Raw genomic sequence first — 23,201 nt, forward strand, 5'->3', positions numbered from 1 at the left:
TTGACTCAGGGATCGAGACGTGGCTGCACGATCCGCTACATCCATGCGGATAAGATGCCTCTCATCTCGACTGCTAGTGATACGAGGCCGTTGGGATCTAGCACGGCGTTCCGTATTACCCTCCTGAAACCACCGATTCCATATTCTGCTAACAGTCATTGGATCTCGACCAACGCGAGCAGCAATGTCGCGATACGATAAACCGCAATCGCGATAGGCTGCAATCCGACCTTTACCAAAGTCGGAAACGTGATGGTACGCATTTCTCCTCCTTACACGAGGCATCACAACAACGTTTCACCAGGAAACGCCGGTCAACTGCTGTTTGTGTATGAGAAATCGGTTGCAAACTTTCCTAATGTCAACAAGTTGTAGGTGTCGCCACCGGCGCCAACCTTGTGTAAATGCTGTGAAAAGCTAATCATTTGCATATCGCAGCATCTTCTTCCTGTCGGTTAAATTTCGCGTCTATACACGTCATCTTCGTGGTGTAGCAATTTTAATGCCCAGTAGTGTATTATCATATTTTTCAAATCCTGTATAACCTTATTAGGTCCATCTATAACGCAGGAGAGCTACCGACAGACTTACAGAAATGTATCCTTGTTCCTGTACCAAAGCAGGCAGCAGCTGCAAAATGTGAACAGTACCGAACTCTAAGCCTAATATCACATGCATCAAATATTCTCATAAAAACAGTTCTGAAGAGAATTGAAGAGAACGTGGAGGATATGCTGAATAAAGATCAGTTTGGCTTCAGAAGGGGATTGGGAACAAGAGAGGCGATTCTGGCACTGAGACTCGTTATCGAAAAGCAATTACAGAATAATAAACCAACTTATATTGCCATTGTGGACATGGAAAAGGCATTTGATAACGTTATCTGGCAAGAGACGTTCAGAGTGCTGAGGATAAGTGGAATAAAGTACAAAGACATCCGTGTGATACTCAGTTTCTATAAGAATGAGGTGGTCGTGATTAGGAACTGTCACCAGGAACAAGAAGCAAATATTAGAAAAGGGGTAAGACAAGGATGTGCTCTCTCTCCTCTTATATTCAATGCTTACATCCAGGAAGCTATAGACCAAGTTCGAGAAACTACTGAGGTGGGGATCAAAATTAATGGGCAAAAGATAGACATGCTACGCTATGCAGATGATATTGCTATAGTCACGGAGACAAAAGAAGATCTAAATGAAGTCCTCAGAGCAATGGAAAAAATTCTATGCAATCAGTATGGAATGAGAATAAACAAGAAAAAGACTAAAGTGATGGTATGCAGTACAGGAGCAGAATATGAACCTCTGAGAATGAGAATTGTAAGAGAGGAGCTGGAAGTGATAGAGGAATTTACTTGCCTGGGAAGCAAAATCACAAGGGATGGTAGAAGCCGGATAGAAATTGCGAGCAGAATACAAAAGGCCAAAATTGCATTTAATCGGAGAAGGAACTTACTCACCAGCAACATCAGTCTGGAAATAAGGAAACATAACATGAAAGGTTTCGTTTGGAGTGTGGCCCTATACGGATGTGAAACTTGGACAATTGGAGGAGAAGAGAGAAGACGGCTAGAGGCCCTGGAGATATGGTGCTATAGGAAGATCATGAAGAACAGCTGGAGAGACAAAGTAAAAAATGAAGGGGTGCTTAGAAGAGTACAGGAAACCAGATCTCTGTGGAGGCACATCCAGATAAGAAGAGAGAAACTCGTAGGGCACAACCTACGACACAACAACATAATTGGAACAACAGCAGAAGGAGCTATTGAGGGAAGGAGTCGGCGGGGGCGACCAAGGATATCATAGATGCTACAGATCATGAATGACGTTGGATGCAACACATACGTGGAAATGAAGAGGAAGGCAGACAGAAGAGAGGAATGGGGCTCTGCTGCAAACAAACTTCAGGATTGAAAACTAAAAGAAAGAAGTATAACCTTGCAGCTTGGTTTGATTTAACTTGATTGTGTTACATCTTGAAATCATAAATTCTTCTCGAATAATAATAAAAAAAAAAAACGCAAGTTCCATTTAAGAAAATCAGTGATTGACTTACTACTAACTTCTGTTTATTTTTCACTCAATCACTTTGATGGCGCAATCGTTACTGGTTTCGGCCCAGAATGCCCATCAGAATGCCCATGATACTAGTCGATGGCGGCATTTAGTGAACAAAAGTTCATATGTTGTCAAACTGACAACAAAATTGACAACACATCAACGCAGTACCCTCGGCAGCCTATGGCTCCACGCGGTGCAGCCGAGTCGGAGGTGTTGCCAGATCGCAGGGGCTACGCGCCGATCCATTTTGCCGTGCCTCTTACGTGGCGAAATTAGAACCCAGCTCAAGATCGTTCAGCTGCCGTGTATTTAGAGGGCTCCTTGGTCTGACGACGGTAGAGCGGTGTGGAGAACCAAATGGAGCTCATTTGCAGTTTCTGCAGGTCCACTCGTGGGCCTACGTCCTGCTACCTGGTACGACGAGCACCATCACCAGTCTTCAATGGCGGCTGCTTGCCCACTTATTCATCACTCAGTGAATGGACTCAGAACTTTGTGGAAGTGCAACTTCATCTTATTTAGACTTCGGTGAAATTGAAAGCAGAGCGCTAACTGTAAGAGTGTAACGTCAATTTTACTGTCAGACGCATAGGGAGAGCGGATAGGAGGAAAGAGTAAATCGAAGGCTTCTAACAAAGGGTTAGACTTAGCTGACGACGTGACTGGGGAAGGAATGGAAGTCGATATGGAAGACATAGAGGATCCAGTATTAGGGTCAGAGGTTAACAGAAGTTTGGAAGAGTTTTACGATAAAATAAGGCAGAGGGGATACGTACATTCCCTCGGAATTTCTAAGATCACTCGGCCAAGTGGCAAACCAAGCGACTATTTCAGTTGGTGTGTAGAATCTATGAATCTGGAGACATTCCGCAAGACTTTCGGAAAAACATCCCGATCATAGCAAAGGCAGATAAGTGCGAGAACTGTAGCACAATCAGCTTATTGGCTAATACATACAAGTTATTGACAAGAATAATTTTCAGAAGAAAGGAAAATAAAAAAGAGAAGCTCTTATCAGACGACGAACAGTTTGGTTTCGGGAAGGTAAGGGCATCAGAGAGGCAGTTCTAACGTAGCGACTGGTAATCGAGGCAAGAGTTAAGAAAAATCAGTACATGTTCAGCAGATCTGTCGACCTGGAAAAAGCTTTCGCAAATGGTTCAAGATACTGCAAACTCTGAGATAAACAGGAGTAAGCTATAGGGAAGGACGAATAATATCCAATATCTTTAAGAACCAAGATGGGACAATAAGGTCGGAAGACCAAGAACAAAGCGTTCAGATTAAAAAGAGTGTAAGACATGGGCACGTTCTTTCGCCCCTAGTGTTCAATGCAAAAAAACATCGAACGAGCAATTTCTGAAAAAAAAGAACGGGTCAAGAGTGGGATTAAAATTCAGTGTGAAAGGATATCAATGGTGAGATTCTCTGATGACGTTCCTATTCTCAGTGAAGAAGACTTACAGTAGATGTTAAGTGGATTGAACAGTCAAATGAATACAGACTATGGATGAAGTACAAACCAGATAAATAAGAAAGTAATGAGGAGTTGCAGAAATGAGATTAGCGATAAAATTAACACCAAAACTGGGGACCACGAAGTAAACGATGTTACGGAATTCTGCTACCTATCCAGCAAAATAATCAATGTCAGACGAAGCTAGGAGAACATAAAAAGCAGAGTAGCACAGACAAAGAGGGCATTTTTGGCCAAGAGAAGTCTACTGGTATCAAACAGAGGCCTTAATTTGGGGGAAAAGTTTCTGAGAATGTATATTTAGAGCACAACATTGTATGGTAGTTAATCATGAATGGTGGGAAAGCCGCAAAAGAAGAAAATAAAAGCGTTTGAGATGTGGCGCTATAGACGAGTGTTGAAAATTATGTGGACTAATAAGATAAGGAATAAGGAGGTCCTCGCATAGTCGGCAAAGCAAGAAACATATGGAAAACACTGACAAGAACAAGGGACAGGATGATAGGAAATGTGTCAAGACATCAGGGAATAACTTCCATGGCACTAGAGGGAGCTGTAGAGGGTAAAAAGTGTATAGAAAGACAGAGCCTGAGATACAGCCAACCAGTAATTGAGGATGTAAGGTGCAAATGCTACCTTGAGATGAAGAGGGGTCTTTGTGGCGGACTGCATCGAACCAGCCAGAAGAAAGAAAAGGTGATTGCTACTGAAATACTGTGTCTAACATCGGTGCTCTTCAGAAGAGAGTTAAGTACTGTATATGTTTTATTGAGTAACAAATTGAAAGCCGTCCATTAAATAGCCACTTTTCAAATAATTCATTTTACTCTAGTTCTGAGTCGTTAAGCTGTTGCAAAGAAGTTCTGTACCCGGCTTTTAGACTGCTAAGCATAATATGGCCAGAAAAGTGAATGCATGGTTGTAGGGAATACTTTGTAGGTATAGGGAGCTAGCCAATGAGCAATTCACGTGGCAGTGTCGGCTCGAAACGTGTCTGGTTGCGTGCGACAGAATGCACTTCTACTGCTGTTTCCGCCCACCTACGGACGATTTTCTGTATCCTGACAGTTGATGCTTGTCGGAGCTGAATTATTGTCGACATGTAAGATGGAAGGAAGGAAGGAAGGTAGATCAGTATTTAACGTCTCGTCTACAACGAGGTCATTAGAGACGAAGCACAAGTTCGGAATGATTCAAGAAAGGGGAAGGAAAACGGCCGTGCCCTATCGAAGGAACTGTCCAAGTGAAATCACGGCAAACCTAAACCAAAGGGGATCTGAGCCGCTGTCATCCCAGATGTGAGTCCAGTGTCCTGACTACAGCGCAGCGATGACTACTGGCCAGAGGTCACTTTCCGGTGGCGAGTCTCATGTTGCAATCTACAAGTAGTACGGTAAGATCGCGGAAAGTTCGTGTAAGTTTGCGGCGTGTACGTGTACGTCATCCGTGTTGAAGCGCTTCCCTTTGAGGTCCTTTTTTAGCGGACCAAACACTTGTAAGTCGCAGGGCGAAATATCAAGGCTGGAAGGCGGATGCTCAAACGGCTTCCACTTGAACAAGACCATTACACTTTGCGTGACTTCGGAGACGTGTGGATGCGCGTTATCGCAGTGCAGAATGGCTTCTCTTGTGGGTACCTAGGCCGTTTGCTCTTAATGGTCTTGCGAAGGCTATGGAGTGTCTCACAGAACACTCACTGTTGATGGTTTCTCCGTGCTTGAGGAATCTGATGAGTGTCGAACTTCGGTCGTGGGAGGGGGGGGGGGGGGGGGGGAGGGGGGGAAGCTTCACTTTGTCTGTCGAGGGGCCAGCCATGGTTTTCTTTTTGGAGAGGTGACGACACTATATTTGCGTTCCTAGATGAGTAACTACGTTGTGCTAAAGCGGCATACCGAAATTTCAGTCGGTTTAGTTGTTAATTCGTTTCGTACCTTTTCATTTGAACACTCCTTATATTTCACTTAAACCGTCGCCAGACAGCGTTAGTACGACGGTTGCCCAGAGAATTTCTGAGCCGGAAACAATGCTACGGCTGCAAAACGTTACCATGTATTATCTGAAGTCTCCTTACGCGCCAAGTTTTCGTCACTTCCAACAGATATTGTAGCTGTAAGACAGTTTCAAAATGACATCTGTAGGTGATGTACGCTACAAGCAACGTGCCGTCATTGAATTTCTCACTGCAGGGAAATAAACTTTTGGGAATATCCAGAAACGCTTGTGCAAAGTATATGGAGCATCTGCTGTCGAAAGAGGTACAGTCAGTCGCTGGGCACCGAGGGTGAGGTCATCAGAAGGCGATTGGGTGGAGCTCCAAGATTTGTAGCGGTCGGGGAGACTATCCACGGCTGTCGCACCTGACATGTTGCAGCGAACTGACGTTTGGGCGGTTAAAGCATGCAATTCATGGAAGACATTTTGAGGACGATGAGGAGGCGTTTCACACAGTGAAGCACTGGCTCCGCCACCAGGACAAGGATTGGTACCGACAGGGCGTACACGCCCTTGTTTCACGCTGGAGGAGACCATAGAACGGGATGGAGGTTACGTGGAAAAATAGGGTGTGTAGATAAAACACCATTCTTTGGTGTGTGTAATTCTCATTATGTTCAATAAAGAATTGATGCAGAAAAAAAATGTGGTGCATTACTTTGCAGGAAGCCTCGTAATAATTTTTGGTGGGTCAAAATTTTTTTATAAAGAGGGCCACGTTTTCAGGGCATCTTACTGAGGTCAGATTATTTCATCTACTCAGTTCATTCCAAAGAAAAAGGAATGGAGGATTTGAAAATGTTGTGAGTTATTCTCAGAACTGATGCAGGAACTTGTATGTGCTGAGTACAGCACGTCAAATGCCATCACTTAGCAATACCATCTGAAGAAGACCACTATGAGTCGAAGTTGGTAATGACATTATCATTTTGTAAGGAATTTACGGCAAAACTAATTTTGTTGTAGAGGTGAGTGGACTGACAGTTTTGTATAGAGATGGTGTTATTCAGAAATGGTACTGTAAGTAGGCTGTTTAGGTTTTTATGTTGGTAACGTCACCTAGCGCTCTATATGAAAATCACTGACTGTGCTGTGTGCAGTCTGTGGCTGGTTTGCATTGTCGGAATTTGCTATTGTAGTGTTGGGCAGCTGGGTGTTAACAGCGCGTAGCGTTGCGCAGTTGGAGGTGAGCCGCCAGCAGTGGTGGATGTGGGGAGAGAGATGGCGGAGTTTTGAGAGCGGATGATCTGGACGTGTGTCCATCAGAGACAGTAAATTTGTAAGACTGGATGTCATGAACTGATATACAGGGTGTTACAAAAAGTACGGCCAAACTTTCAGGAAACATTCCTCACACACAAAGAAAGAAAATATGTTATGTGGACATGTGTCCGGAAACGCTTACTTTCCATGTTAGAGCTCATTTTATTACTTCTCTTCAAATTACATTAATCATGGAATGGAAACACACAGCAACAGAATGTACCACTTTGTTACAGGAAATGTTCAAAATGTCCTCCGTCAGCGAGGATACATGCATCCACCCTCCGTCGCATGGAATCCCTGATGCGCTGATGCAGCCCTGGAGAATGGCGTATTGTATCACAGCCGTCCACAATACGAGCACGAAGAGTGACTACATTTGGTACCGGGGTTGCGTAGAAAAGAGCTTTCAAATGACCCGATAAATGAAAGTCAATAGAGTTGAGGTCAGGAGAGCGTGGAGGCCATGGAATTGGTCCGCCTCTAAAAATCCATCGGTCACCGAATCTGTTGTTGAGAAGCGTACGAACACTTCGACTGAAATGTACAGGAGCTCCACCGTGCATGAACCACACGTTGCGTCGTACTTATATAGGCACATGCTCTAGCAGCACAGGTAGAGTATCCCGTATGAAATCATGGCGGTGAATCGAGGAGGTACAGTACATATCGACGAAACTAAAATGAGCTCTAACATGGAAATTAAGCGTTCCCGGACACATGTCCACATAACACCTTTTCTTTATTTGTGTGTGAGGAATGTTTTCTGAAAGTTTGGCCGTGCCTTTTTGTAACACCCTGTATATATTATGACTTTTGAACGTTATTAAGGTAAATACATTGTTTGTTTCCAGAATGAGATTTTCACTCTGCAGCGGAGTGTGCGCTGATATGAAACTACTTTCTTCCGGGAGTGTTAGTTCTGCAAGGTTCGCAGGAGAGCTTCTGTAAAGTTTGGAAGGTAGGAGAGGAGGTACTGGCAGAAGTAAAGCTGTGAGTACCGAGCGTGAGTCGTGCTTCGGTAGCTCAGTTGGTAGAGCACTTGCCCGCGAAAGGCAAAGGTCCCGAGTTCGAGTGTCGGTCGGGCACACAGTTTTAATCTGCCAGGAAGTTTCACAATGTTTGTTCTCTATCAAAATCTCTAATTTGCTAACTATGCCTATCAGTAGTTAGTGCCTTCAGTAGTTTGAATCTTTTATTTAGCTGGCAGTATTGGCGCTCGCTGTATTGCGGTAGTTCGAGTAACGAAGATTTTTGTGAGGTAAGTGATTCATGAAAAGTATAGGTTATTGTTAGTCAGGGCCATTCTTTTGTAGGGATTATTGAAAGTCAAATTGCGTTGCGCTAAAAATATTGTGTGTCAGTTTAGTGTTGATGAGAATAGGTAATGAGCGAAATGTCTGAGTACGTTCAGTTCAGCTCAGCTGTTTGAAAATCAAATAATGTAAGCGATTTACCAGCACAATCATTCATAAATTTTTCTAAGGGGACGTTTGAGTATCTATTGTTCCGCGTCGGACTCGGGTTGCTGAGAGAGGACTTTGGCTAGGCAGTTAGCGTGTGACTCACCCGAGGGGCTGGCCTGGTGCATGAGGAAGAGCTCCTTCTCGAAGTCGTGCCGGCAGTAGAGCTGGCCGGCGCGCACCACGAACTGCTCGCCCTTCTGCAGCGGCTGGCAGCAGGCGGCGCACGCGAAGCACGCCACGTGGAAGACGTGCGCCTGCGCACGCATCACCAGCTCGTGCGGCAGCACCCGCTCGCCGCACCGCGAACACTTCGCGCCGAACTTCCTGCCGGCAGCCGCACCCAGCCGTTCACTGGCCTGTCCCAGCCTGCTCTACGTGGGCACCTGCCTTCCTAGCTAGCTACAGCACAGCCAGACACTCACCGAGAAAGCGGATGCGTTCTAAACTGCTCACCACCGGCGTGTCTTCCAACGTGTATAAGCTTAGATTCAACGATGTCTTAATGAGAAGTAGGTAGATCGTTTTAGAAAACACTGACCAGCAACGTGGACGCGTATAGCATCCACAGAAAACTCTGGAAGATACGTGAATTCAACTGGGGATATCTAGAGACTATCACGTTCACTGTACACATCCTACACTACTGGCCATTAAAATTGCTACACCACGTAGATGACGTGCTATAGACGCGAAATTTAACCGACAGGAAGAAGTCGCTGTGATATGCAAATGGCTAGCTCTTCAGAGCATTAAGACAAGATTGGCGCTGGTGGCGACACCTACAACGTGCTGACATGAGGAAAGTTTCTAACCGATTTCTCATACACAAACAGCACTGGACAGGCGTTGCCTGTTGAAACGTTGTTGTCATGCCTGGTGTAAGGAGAAGCAATGCGTATCATCACGTTTCGGACTTTGATAAAGGTCTGTTTGTAGCCTATCGCGATTGCGGTTTATCGTATCGCGACATTGCTGCTCGCGCTGGTCGAGATCCAATGACTGTTAGCAGAATATGGAATCGGTGGGTTCAGGAGGGAAATACGGAACGCCGTGCTGGATCCCAACTGCCTCGTATCACTAGCAGTCGAGATGACAGGCATCTTATCCGTATGGCTGTAACGGATCATGCAGCCACGTCTCGATCCCTGAGACAACAAATGAGGACGTTTGCAAGACAACAACCATCTGCACGAACAGTTCGACGACGACGTTTGCAGCTCGGAGACCACGGCTGCGGCTACCGTTGAGACAGGAGCGCCTGCGATGGTGTACTCGACGACGAACCTGGGTGCACGAATGGCAAAACCTCATTTTTTCGGATGAATCCAGGTGCTGTTTACAGCATCATGATGGTCGCATCCGTTTTAGGCGACATTGCGGTGAACGCACATTGGAAGCGTGTATTCGACATCGCCGTACTGGCGTATCACCAGGCGTGATGGTATGGGGTGCCATTGCTTACACGTCTCGGCCACCTCTTGTTCGGAATGACTGCACTTTGAACAGTGGACATTACATTTCATATGCGTTACGACCCGTGGCTCTAACCTTCATTCGCCGGCCGGAGTGGGCGAGCGGTTCTAGGCGTTACAGTCTGGAACCGTGCGACCGCTACGTTCGCAGGTTCGAATCCTCCCTCGGGCATGGATGCCTGTGATGTCCTTAGGTTAGTTAGGTTTAAGTAGTTCTAAGCTCTAGGGGACTGATGACCTGAGAAGATAAGTCCCATAGTGCTCAGAGCCATTTTCTACCCTTCATTCGATCCCTGCAAAACCCTACATTTCAGCAGGATAATCACATGTCAGTTCTAGTATAATATATTTCTCCAATGAATACCCGTTTATCATCTGCATTTCTTCTTGGTGTAGCAATTTTAATGGCCAGTAGTGTATTTGATGAGAAGTATCCGGACACTCCTATGTAATGCAGAATTGATCACTACGTGTCACGAGAGGCACATCCGACAGTATAAAAACAGGTAATGAGTATTGTGTTTTCAGTAAAGAAGCGGCTTCAGCAGAATGGGTCGCTAAGGAGATATGACTTCGAAGGTCGAGTAGTCATTTGACGGCATCTGAGTAAAAAATCGATCAGGGACATATCGAACATTGCGTAGGATGGTTGGAAAAAAAAAGCATGACATCAGTGGAAAGAATCGATTGTGAGTTCCAAAGCACCACCACCAATCCAGCTAACACAATGACTGAGTGGACCGGGTGTAGGGACATGATGGGAATTAGTAAGGTTAGGTTTGGTTTGGTTTAGCGACGAAGCCCACTTTCATTTGGATGGTTTCGTCAGTAAGCAAAATTGGCGTATTTGGGGAACCGAGAATCCGCATTTCGTGATCGAGTCTCTTCACCCTCAACGGATGACTGTGTGGTGTTCGTTCGATAGTCACGGAATAATCGGTGCGCTATCCCGTCGTGGCAGGGTGACTACCGAACGGTACGTGAAGGTTTTGGAAAATGATTTCATCCCCATTATCCAAAGTGATTCCGATTTCGACAAGATGTGGTTCACGCAAAACGTAGCTCGACCACATCGAAGTACGATGTCCTGGAGGACCACTCTGGCGACCGCATTCTGCCTCTGGGGTACACAGAGGCCCCTGGCATGGGCCTCGATTGGCCGCCATATTCTCTGGATCTGAACACACGCGGGGCCTATATTGAACACAAGGTGTACAACAATAATCCCAAAACCATTGCTGAGCTGAAAACAGCCATTCAGGAGGTCATCGTCAGCATCGATGTTCTGCGACTTTTGTAGGTCATATAGAATTTCGCTATTCGTCAGCGCCACATCATAGCCAATAATGGCAGGCATATCTAACATGTCGCAACCTAAATTCGAATAGCTGTAATAACATTTGCATATTGAACAAAGTGTCTGCACGCCGTAGTCTGTAACTAATTTACGGTTTTTTTCGATAACTGTCACCCTGTGTTTCTGTAGTCAAGACTAAGCGACGCATGAGGTGATGTGAAGAACGACGCCAGTGGATAGAGTGGATGATTGCAAACGAGTTCTTTGGTGTCACGCTATGTCTTGTGACAATGTGATGTGGGGAACATTACCCACCATTATGCGTGGCGCCAAACTGCCAACAGAATGCGGAAGAATATAAGCACGCTTTACAGCGATCTGTAATGCGTACTCTAGAGATTAGGGACGATGAATGTTGTTGTTGTTGTGCTCTTCAGTCCAGAGACTGGTTTGATGCAGCTCTCCATGCTACTCTATCCTGTGCAAGGTTCTTCATCTACCAGTACCTACAGCAACTTACATCCTTCTCAATCTGTTTAGTGTATTCATCTCTTGGTCTCCCTCTACGATTTTTACCCTCCACGCTACCCTCCAATACTAAACTGGTGATCCCTTGATGCCTCAGAATATGCCCTACCAACAGATACCTTCTTCTGGTCAAGTCTTCTCTCCAAGTCTATTCAGTACCTCCTCATTAGTTATTTGATCTACCCATCTAATCTTCAGCATTCTTCTGTAGCACCACATTTCGAAAGCTTCTATTCTCTTCTTGTCCAAACTATTTATCGTCCATGTTTGACTTCCATACATGGCTACACTCCATACAAATACTTTCAGAAACGATAAATTTCTCTTCTTCAGAAACGCTTTCCTTGCCATTGCCAGTCTGTATTTTATATCCTATCTGCATCCACATCTACATCTACATCTACATTTATACTCCGCAAGCCATCCAACGGTGTGTGGCGGAGGGCACTTTACTTGCCACTGTCATTACATCCCTTTCCTGTTCCACTCGCGTATGGTTCGCGGGAAGAACGACTGCCGGAAAGCCTCCGTGCGCGCTCTAATCTCTCTAATTTTACATTCGTGATCTCCTCGGGAGGTATAAGTAGGGGGAAGCAATATATTCGATACCTCATCCAGAAACGCACCCTCTCGAAACCTGGACAGCAAGCTACACCGCGATGCAGAGCGCCTCTCTTGCAGAGTCTGCCACTTGAGTTTATTAAACATCTCCGTAACGCTATCACGGTTACCAAATAACCCTGTGACGAAACGCGCCGCTCTCCTTTGGATCTATCTCCTCTGTCAACCCGACCTGATACGGATCCCACACTGATGAGCAGTACTCAAGTATAGGCCGAACGAGTGTTTTGTAAGCCACCTTCTTTGTTGATGGACTACATTTTCTAAGAACTCTCCCAACGAATCTCAACCTGGCACCCGCCTTACCAACAATTAATTTTATCTGATCATTGCACTTCAAATCGTTCCGTACGCATACTCCCAGATATTTTACAGAAGTAACTGCTACCAGTGTTTGTTCCGCTATCATATAATCATACAATAAACGATCCTTCTTTCTTTGCATTCGCAATACATTACACTTGTCTATGTTAAGGGTCAGTTGCCACTCCCTGCACCAAGTGCCTATCCGTTGCAGATCTTCCTGCATTTTGCTGCAATTTTCTAATGCTGCAACAACTCTGTATACTACAGCATCATCCGCGAAAAGCCACATGGAACTTCCGACACTATCTACTAGGTCATTTATATATATTGTGAAAAGCAATGGTCCCATAACATTCCCCTATGGTACGCCAGAGGTTACTTTAACGTCTGTAGACGTCTCTCCATTGAGAACAACATGCTGCGTTCTGTTTGCTAAAAACTCTTCAATCCAGCCACACAGCTGGTCTGATATTCCGTAGGCTCTTACTTTGTTTATCAGGCGACAGTGCGGAACTGTGTCGAACGCCTTCCGGAAGTCAAGGAAAATGACATCTACCTGGGAGCCTGTATCTAATATTTTCTGGGTATCATGAACAAATAAAGCGAGTTGGGTCTCACACGATCGACCATTATCAGTTATTTTGCTCCCCAAATAGCAACACTCATTTACTACTTTAAGCGTCTCATTTCCTAATCTAATTCCCGTAGCATCACCCGATTTAATTCGACTACATTCCATTATCGTCGTTTTGATTTTGTTGATGTTCATTTTATATCCTCCTTTCAAGACACTGTCCATTCCGTTCAGCTGCTCTTCCAGGTCCAAAAATGGTTCGTCCGCAGCTCGTGGTCGTGTGGTAGCGTTCTCGCTTCCCGCGCCCGGGTTCCCGGGTTCGATTCCCGGCGGGGTCAGGGATTTTCTCTGCCTCGTGATGACTGGGTGTTGTGTGATGTCCTTAGGTTAGTTAGGTTTAAGTAGTTCTAAGTTCTAGGGGACTGATGACCATAGATGTTAAGTCCCATACTGTTCAGAGCCATTTGAACTATTTTTTGAAAATGGTTCGGACCATTCCGACGTTTGTTGCAAGGCTGTACACGCCAAAGGGCATCTATGGGATGGAACGTAAAACTTGATTCATTTAAAAAGGGGACGTCCACTCAGTGGACGTCCAGTTGCTCTACAGGTGTACAAATCTGGCCTTCCTCCCTGATGAACAGCAGTCAGCAGTGTTCGTGCCGCGAGGTCGATGTGCTGCAACGTTCAATCAGCGCTCGTTGAGGGGACACTGTTGGTAGCCCCTTTGTCTATCTGGGCAGTCAGTTGCTCAACACTGCACGACTGTTGGCCCGCACAGATTTCTGCGGTCGATGTTTGCTGCTGTCGTCATGGCCCATGGTGCCTCAGCTCCGATTTTGGATAACACCATTCTGCCATGCACGATATGCTTTATCCACGCTGGCACACGAACAGTTTACAAAGTTTGCCGTTTTGGAAATGATTCCACCCTGTCTCGAAGGCAGTGATCATACCCTTTTGGACGTCAGATACATCGCTCCGTCTCGGCGTTACTACAACGACGCACTGATTTCCGTCCTCCTCATCCCTCCTCCTCCCCCCTCCCCCCCCCCCCCCACCATCCGACACAATTTTTTGTACCTGCCATTGCCAGCTGCCACCTGCCGTCTGTGAATGGTTATTGCACATTGAAGTCTAGCATAGGCGGTGGTCATATTAAAGTGACTCGACCGTGTATTATATCTGCTTTCAAAGTACATTATGCGTTCTGTGATTTAATAGCTTTTCCTAATTTGGTTTAGCGTTATCTTGATTCGACGTTTTTGGAAGGTGACTATCAACAGCTGTCAAATAAAGCATAAAATGCATGTCTGACCGTCAGCCGCTTTTAAACCCAAATATAGACCAGTTCCAGTCATGTACCATCTTCACGGAGAACGGTTAAAATGGTTTAACCCGCAACATTACATTTTTCGTTACTTAAGTAATGTGTAGAGCATGTCATGAATTTTGGGTCCCGGGTTCGATTCCCGGCCGGGTTGGGGATTTTCTCTGCCCGGGGACTGGGTGTTTGTGTTGTCCTCATCATTTCATCATCAGCGTCATTTGTGAGAGCGAATGGATTCGATTGTGAAAAAAAATGAACTGTGTAAAAATTGGGACTTTGCACGGACGCTGATGAGCGCGCAGTTGAGCGCCCCAAAAAAACCAAACATCATCATGTCACGAATACCAATATACCACACAGGACTTTTAGACTGAAGCGCCAAAGAAACTGGTAAAGGCATGCGTATTCTAACACAGAGATGAGGCAGAATACGGCGCTGCAGTCGGCAGCGCCTATATTACACAACAAGTGTCTGGTGCAGTTTTTAGATCGGTTACTGCTGCTACAATGGCAAATTATCAAGATTTAAGTGAGTTTGAACATGGTGTTATAGTCGGCGCACGAGCTATGGGACTCAGCATCTCCGAAGTAGCCATGAAGTGGGGATTTTCCCGTACGACCATTTCACGAGTGTACCGTCAATATCAGGAATCCTGTAAAATACCAAATTTCCGACACCGCTGCGGCCGGAAAAAGATCCTGCAAGCATGGGGGCAACGACGGCTGAAGAGAATCGTACAACGTGACAGAAGTGCAACCCTTCCGCAAATTGCTGCAGATTTCGGTGCTGGGCCATCAACAAATGTCAGCGTGCCGACCATTCAGCGAAATGGGTAAGGAGACAACCTCATGTATCCATTGACCCTGCGTGCCAGCGAGGGGAAGTTCAAGCTGACGGAGGCTCCATAATGGTGTGGTGCGTGTGCAGTTGGAGTGATGTGGGCCCCTGATACGTCTAGATACGACTCTGACAGGTGACGCGCACGCAAGCATCTAGTTTGATAGGCTGCATCCATTCATGTCCATTGTGCATTCCGACGGACTTGGGCTATTCCAGCAGGACAATGAGACACCCCACACGTCCAGCATTACTACAGAGTGGCTCCAGAAACACTGTTCTGAGATGAAGCACTTCCGCTGGCCACCAAAGTCCCCGGATATGAACATTATTGACCATGTCTGGACTGCCTTGCAACGGATTTGTGGACAGTCATGCAGGATTCATGGTGTCAGTTCCCTCCAGCACTACTTCAGACATTAGTCGAGTCCATGCCACGTCGTGTTGCGGCACTCGGGGGCCCTACACGATATTAGGCAGGTGTACCAATTCCTTTGCCTCTTCAGTGTATAAGTAAACATGTTAATAACAAGTGAAGATGTTATACAGTTATTATTAGTATGTTTGCTTCTAGAAGTCCTGCGTCGTATATTGATATTCATGACACGCTGTACAGATTATTTAAGTGATGTCAAATTTTAACTCTTATCCATGAAAATGGTCCAAGATTGAAACTGGTCGATATTAGGTTTAAACTAAAAGGCGTTGATGGTCAAAAATGCGTTTTATACATTATTCTGATTATTTTTTACCAGGGGTGAGATTTTGGGTAAGGAGACAACCTCATGTATCCATTTCAAGCTCGGTAAATATAAGGTTTTAAAAATAGTTTTTTCGTAATAAATTTTCTTTATATACGTAAAAGATGTTATAAAGTAAAATATGGCATGCTTTTGAAACACAGAAAAATTTCCGCTACTAGTCACCATAAAAGATTACTTATTCGTCACACAACCGGTTTTGGGATTGTGTCCATCCCTAGGGGTTTATACATTCACGGTCATTTTTATTTTGCTGCATATCACTGTTTGACTGCAAAGAAAATTATTTTGTGGTGACTAAACAGATACAAGTGGAACAGTTGTAAGTGACCGGGCGGTATTTGTCGAAAATATATCTATACTTACATAAGGATGATCCTTATTATAATTATGCTGCGGTGACAGTTTTTCCACTCAGTTGCACATTTGTCAAAAATGTCAGCAGCAAATACACTACTGGCCATTAAAATTGCTGCACCAAGGAAAAATACAGATGATAAACGGGTATTCATTGGAAAGATATATTATACTAGAACTGACATGTGATTACATTTTCACGTAATTTGGGTGCATAGATCCTGAGAAATCAGTACCCAGAAAAACCACCTCTGGCTGTAATAACGTCCTTGATACGCCTGGGCATTGAGTCAGAGCTTGGATGGCGTGTACAGGTACAGCTGCCCATGCAGCTTCAACACGATACCACAGTTCATCAGGAGTAGTGACTGGCGTATTGTGACGAGCCAGTTGCTCCGCCACCACTGACCAGACGTTTTCAGTTGGTGAGAGATCTGGAGAATGTGCTGGCCAGGGCAGCAGTCGAACATTTTCTGTATTCAGAAAGGCCCGTACAGGACCTGCAACATGCGGTCGTGCATTATCTTGCTGAAATGTAGGGTTTCGCAGGGATCGAACGAAGGGTAGAGCCACGGGTCGTAACACATATGAAATGTAACATCCACTGTTCAAAGTGCCGTCAATGCGAACAGGAGGTTGTAAGTAGGCTGTTTAGGTTTTTTTATTGGTAACGCCATCTCTCTCCCCACATCCACCACTGCTGGCGGCTCACCTCCAACTGCGCAACGCTACGCGCTGTTCACATCCAGCTGCCGCTGCCCAACACTACAATGGCGAGTATTACAACAATGCAAAGCAGCCACAGACTGCACACAGCACAGCCAGTGATTTTCATACAGAGGTGGCGTTACCAATAAAAAAAACCTAAACAGCCTACTTACAAGGTGACCGAGACGTGTAACCAATGGCAACCCATACCATGACGCCGGGTGATACACCGGTATGGCGATGACGAATATACGCTTCCAATGCGCGTTCACCACGATGTCGCCAAACACGGATGCGACCATCATGATGCTGTAAACAGAACCTGGATTCATCCAAAAAAATGACGTTTTGCCATTCGTGCACCCAGGTTCGTCGTTGAGTACACCATCACAGGCGCTCCTGTCTGTGATGCAGCGTTAAGGGTAACTGCAGCCACGGTCTCCGAGCTGATAGTCCATCCTGCTGCAAACGTCGTCGAACTGTTGGTGCAGATGGTTGCTGTCTTGCAAACGTCCCCATCTGTTGACTCAGGGATCGAGACGTGGCTGTACGATCCGTTACAGCCATGCGGATGAGATGCCTATCATCTCGACTGCTAGTGATACAAGGCCATTGGGATCCAGCACGGCGTTCCGTATTACCCTCCTGAACCCACCGATTCCATATTCTGCTAACAGTCATTGGATCTCGACCAACGCGAGCAGCAATGTCGCGATACGATAAACCGCAATCGCGATAGGCTACAATTCGACCTTTATCAGAAGTGTGTTGGTACGCATTTCTCCTCCTTACACGAGGCATCCCAACAACGTTTCAACAGGCAACGCCGGTCAGCTGCTGTTTCTCTATTGGAAACTTTCCTCATGTTAGCACGTTGTAGGTGTTGCCACCGACGCCAACATTGTGTAAATGCTCTGAAAAGCTAATCATTTGCATATTACAGCATCTTCTTCCTGTCGGTAAAATTTCATGTCTGTAGCACGTCATCTTCGTGGTGTAGCAATTTTAATGGCCAGTAGTGTAGTTTTCTTTGCATTCATACAGCGGTCTTCAGCAAGATAAACATGTACATGAACGTATAAACACCTGTGGATGGGCACAAGCCCGAAACCTGTTGTGTGACGAATAAATAATCTTTTATTGTCACTGATAGCGGAAATTTTTCTACATCTTGCGAAGTAAATGTCACGGAGTTGAGGAGCATTCACTATGGATAAAATTCACTTATTTTAAAACATAATTTTTGCTAGTTTTACTTTTTTTTGGGCAGCCCGCTGTATACTTTGCACGGGCAGACTGGCCCCCTTACCTGTCGTAGTCGTGCTTGCAGTAGAGGCTGCCGGCGCGCAGGTAGCAGGAGCCGGAGAGCAGCGCGCCGCAGTCGCAGCAGGCGAGGCAGTGCTCGTGCCAAGACGCACCCGACACGCGCATCACGAAGCGGTCGTGGATCTCGCGGCCGCAGCCCTCGCACACCTCCGCCCCTGCCACAGCACAGCGCAGCGCGTCAGACCTCTGTGCTTGCCCGCCCTCCCTCACCAGCGTCCGCACACCTGCCTGCCGGGCTCGTGGAGCGGGGGTCAGCGCCAGCACCACCGACTATAGTCGCAGTCACGAACGATGGCGGTCGAGTTCGGGCTCGTTCTGCCAATCTACGTCACGCTTTCTGCGGCAACCGACGAGCGTTTTGTAAGAGTTCTCAGCTCTGGGCTTTGAATGTCTTACGCAGTGCGAGCATTAAACGCGATTGTAACGAGCTATGTACTGAATGAGATTTTCACTCTGCAGCGGAGTGTGCACTGATACGAAACTTTCTGGCAGATTAAAACTGTGTGCCGGACCGAGACTCGAACTCGGGACCTTTGCCTTTCGCGGGCAAGTGCTCTACCAACTGAGCTACCCAAGCACGACTCACGCTCTGTCCTCACAGCCTTACTTCCGCCAGTACCTCGGTCTCCTACTTTCCAAACTTCACAGAAGCTCTCCTGCAAAACTTGCAGAACTAGCACTTTCTTCCAGGAGTGCTAGTTCTGCAAGGTTCGCAGGAGAGCTCCTGTGAAGTTTGGAAAGTAGGAGACCGAGGTACTGGCGGAAGTAAAGCTGTGAGGACGGGGCGTGAGTCCTGCTTGGGTAGCTCAGATGGTAGAGCACTTGCCCGCGAAAGGCAAAGGTCCCGAGTTCGAGTCTCGGTTCGGCACACAGTTTTAATGTGCCAGGAAGTTTCATATAGCGAATGTCTGTTCCATTTGTTGTGATCTGTCACTGGTGATGGTAAGTGACAAATTCTCCCCGAGCAAGCGACAGACATAATTTAGAGTATACGCGCTTTCTTTCAGCACAGAGCACATGTATACACTTACCGCTACCGTCGCTTGGACCCGGTAACGATGCAATCGCTGTCCACGTCTCGAGCTCTGCGAACCGCCATTGTTCGTGGGTCAGACTATAACAAATTCACCTCCTAGCTCACCAGCTAGACTAGTGCCATCTATACACTAAAAGCAACACAGTGAAAGAATAACCCGAACGACTCTAAACTTTACCGATGACTCCAGATTAAAAGAAGAACACATTGGATGTGCCTTTCTCTCTCCACAGAAGCAAATCTAAAAAAGAGAATTTCGTTTTTTTTCTGCGAAAGGTGTAGTTATACTAGCAGCACTAAAATACGTAACCTATCTTCGGTTTCCATGGTCCTCATTCTATACAGTTGTAGTCTATGTTGACCTTACAGTCTCTAAGGTGCAAGGAGTGGAATTCTAAAACCACCAACCACGTTTTTGGAATCATTTGGCCGTGAATACAGTGGAATACCTGTGAGTTAAATTTCATTACGGCATCGGTTATAAAGAAGAGGTCATCATTCTTCTTACTGGTCTGATACGGCCCGCCATGAATTTCTGCCCTGTGCCAACCTCTTCATCTCCTAGCATCATGACGTCTTAATAGATATCCTACCATCCTGTCCCAGTGTTTCCATATAGTCCTTTCCTCGTGGATTGCGCTAAGAACCTCCTCGTTTCTTACCTTGTCTGTCCTAATTTCCAACATTCTTATGTAGCACCACACCTCAAATGTTTCGATTCTCTCCTGTTCCAGTTTTGCCAAAGTCCATGCTTCACTACCACACAATGTTGTGCTCCAAACGTACCTTCTCAGAAATTTTTTCCTCAGATTAAGGCCAATGTTTGATCATTGGTTATTTTGCTGCCTAGGTAGTAGAATTCACTGACTTCATCTACTTCGTGATTCTCAATTCTGGTGTTAAGTTTCTCGCTGTTCTGATTTCTGCCACTTCTCATCACCTTCCTCTTTCTTCAACATACTCTCACTCCATATTCTGCACTCATTAGACTGTTCATTCCATTCAACTGAGCCATACTTCTTCACTTTCACTGGGGATAGCAGTCTCATCAGCGAATCTCATCATAGACATCCTTTCACCCTCAATTTTAATTCCGCTCCTGAACCTGTCTTTTATTTCCGTCTTTGCTTCTTCTATGTGTGGATTGAGCAGCAGGGGCAAAAGGTTACGTCACTCTCTCAGACCTTTATCAATACGAGCCCTTCTTTGTCAGTCTTCCACTCTTTTTGTTGCCTCTTGCTTCTTGTACATATTGTACATTACCTGTCTTTGGCTATACCTTACCCTCATTTTTCTCAGACTTTCCAACATCTTGCACCATTTGACACTGTCGAACGCTTTTTACAGGTCGACGTATCCTTGAAGGTGTCTTGATTTTTCTTCAGTCTTGCTTCTATTGCCAACTGCAACGTCAGAAGTGCCTTTCTCGTGCCTTTCTTTACCTTTTCTAAAGCCAAACGGACCGTCGCCTAACTGATTCTCGATTTTCTTCTTCATACGTCTTCTGACAAGGATAATATTCTTGCTGTAGAAACCACAAAATCCGGAAGTGTAATCGAACTCAAACTTTCGTCTTTTGAATTGTGCGTCTGGCCGCACAACGTCTTTCAACAATGGCAAGAGGACTGGAACGTGTCTCAGTTCTTCAGGGGAAGTTATAATACCCATGTTCAGCCCATTATTCCACGTACACCCTGGTTTCTCGATGTTCACCTCCCCAGATGGCTGGTATCTATTGTCTACCGTATAAGATTCAAACTACGTAAGTCTTCCGACCCATCCCGAGGCATTCGAATTAATCCAAATCGACTCTGCTTCTTTATTGAAAGAAGTGATTACTAGTTTCAGCAAAGTTATGTTGCCAATTTCAGATCATCTGATACGTGAATTATAAAGCCCCTTCGTGTGGTACATTGTCATCAATGGCAATCAAACTCTACATGCACAATAAAAATACGTTTTTCTACACTACAATACCCGTCTCCGTGAATAATTTGTTGTAAGGTCACCCTCAAGTTCAGGAAAAAAATAACTTGTCATTAAAATCTGGATGCTAATGACAATTTCATGTCATTTCCACACTCAAGAAATGGGCGTAGGGAACAATGCAGAAATTCCACAATGCTATACTGTTACAGTCCCTCTTCTCCCTACCCCTTAGTTTCGTTAACCCATTAATGTTGCGTGATTTGGTAGTTACTAGAATGAGTATGTAATAGAAAGTGAAGAATAAATATTCTTGAAAATATGAAGATTACTTATTGTACTGATGAAAAATATCGGAGAATCATCAAAATTCAATCTTGTCTTGGCGTTATTAAATCAGTACTTCTCTTCCAACACCAATACAAGAGCAGAAATGCTTCAAACGATAACCTATCGGCTACTGAGCATCCTTACATAACCTTATTCGATTGTAACGGTTAGCCATGAACAGATATAGATTCAGACAATAATTTAGAAGTAGGCTGAAATTGTTATGAAGGTTAAACCTGCAAGGAAGTGGGATCTGACGTACTGAGGAATGATGATGTGTTGTTTGAAATTCTCCAAGGCTGTAAATATTTTGATCATGGATGCCATATTAGGTAGTTCACCTGTGTAGTAACGTACATCTCTAAAAAGGATAATCGTAGAAAGCGGACAGACAAATATAGCGAAAAATACTAAGGCACCCACTGCATTTTTTCAGTTTGATTACCTGTTTCGACCTCGTAAAGAAATCTTCAGATCTAAAGCTAATGCTGCAAAGTGCAGTCTCAGATGTAAAGCAGATACATGAGCCAAGTCGAAACAGGTAATCAAAAGTTTGAAAAAAGTATTACACTTCACCAACGACGGAAGAAAGATCAGGAGTGCTCAAGAAGAGAAAGAAATGCAACAATATGCGTCTCTCATATATATATATATATATATATATATATATATATATATATGAGAGACGCATATATATATATATATATATATATATATATATATATATTTATTCCCCTCAATAGTATGGTATGCTTTGCTTTTAAACTAGTTACCGCTGAATTTTCTTCTATAAAACTACCAGATGTGTGGCATTGCTAGCATTATTGCACACTAATGAACACCTAGACTCACAAAAGTTTGTAGCACTTAGGTAGGAAACTTTCAGTAGGACTAGGACATAAAAAAGAGTATTTTACTAAAGCTAAAATGAACACGAGCAAAGATGGTCATTTATAGAGGTTGGAAACAGACAATGTTGCCACCATATATGCCGTAGACGAAACAGAATAGGTATAAGCAAAATTTTCCAAATCTTCCAAAATATTGAAGGTTTTCTATAATTTAAATAATGGGGGTGACTTTAAAATTTGACATGTAGCAGTCTTTTTCATTCTAAACCCAATAACGTACGTATCGTTGTAATCAGGAAAGACTGTAGAATTTAATAAAGTATTGAAAAAATTTTCGAGATATCCATCATTCAAACGTATCCTGTGTTCTTAAGACATCAGCGAATAACGTTAGCAGTACTAGAGGGAATCGCAGAGGATAAAAATTGTAGGCGAAGACAGAGATTGGAATACATTCAACAAATAATTGAGGACGTAGGCTGCAAGTGCTATTCTGAGTCAGAACACTGTTTGGGAAAAGGGAAAACAAAACTTTATCAATCCTCTACATTTGCGTTTGCAATCTGTGCAGCATAAAATAGCAGATCAAGATAATACTGGGAATTTATTGACTGCGAAACTGCCTGTTTTAAGAACGCAATAAATGAAAATTTTATATGTTGGTAATCACAACCAGTAACGA

At 44.8% G+C, this 23,201-nt stretch overlaps 1 protein-coding gene across 1 annotated transcript in view; it reads right to left on the bottom strand.

The window, feature by feature from the left end:
• Positions 1-23,201, bottom strand: part of LOC124613838 (LIM homeobox transcription factor 1-beta-like) — a 123,939-nt gene that overhangs the window by 41,049 nt on the left and 59,689 nt on the right. The window contains exons 2-3 of the mRNA XM_047142561.1: positions 18,360-18,531; positions 8,362-8,582 (exon numbers count right to left, since the gene is read on the bottom strand). Coding sequence (XP_046998517.1) covers positions 8,362-8,582; positions 18,360-18,531 — 393 coding nt within the window. The remainder of the gene's footprint in view (positions 1-8,361; positions 8,583-18,359; positions 18,532-23,201) is intronic.

This window comes from Schistocerca americana, chromosome 4 (genome assembly GCF_021461395.2).
Source record: "Schistocerca americana isolate TAMUIC-IGC-003095 chromosome 4, iqSchAmer2.1, whole genome shotgun sequence".
NCBI lineage: Eukaryota > Metazoa > Arthropoda > Insecta > Orthoptera > Acrididae > Schistocerca > Schistocerca americana.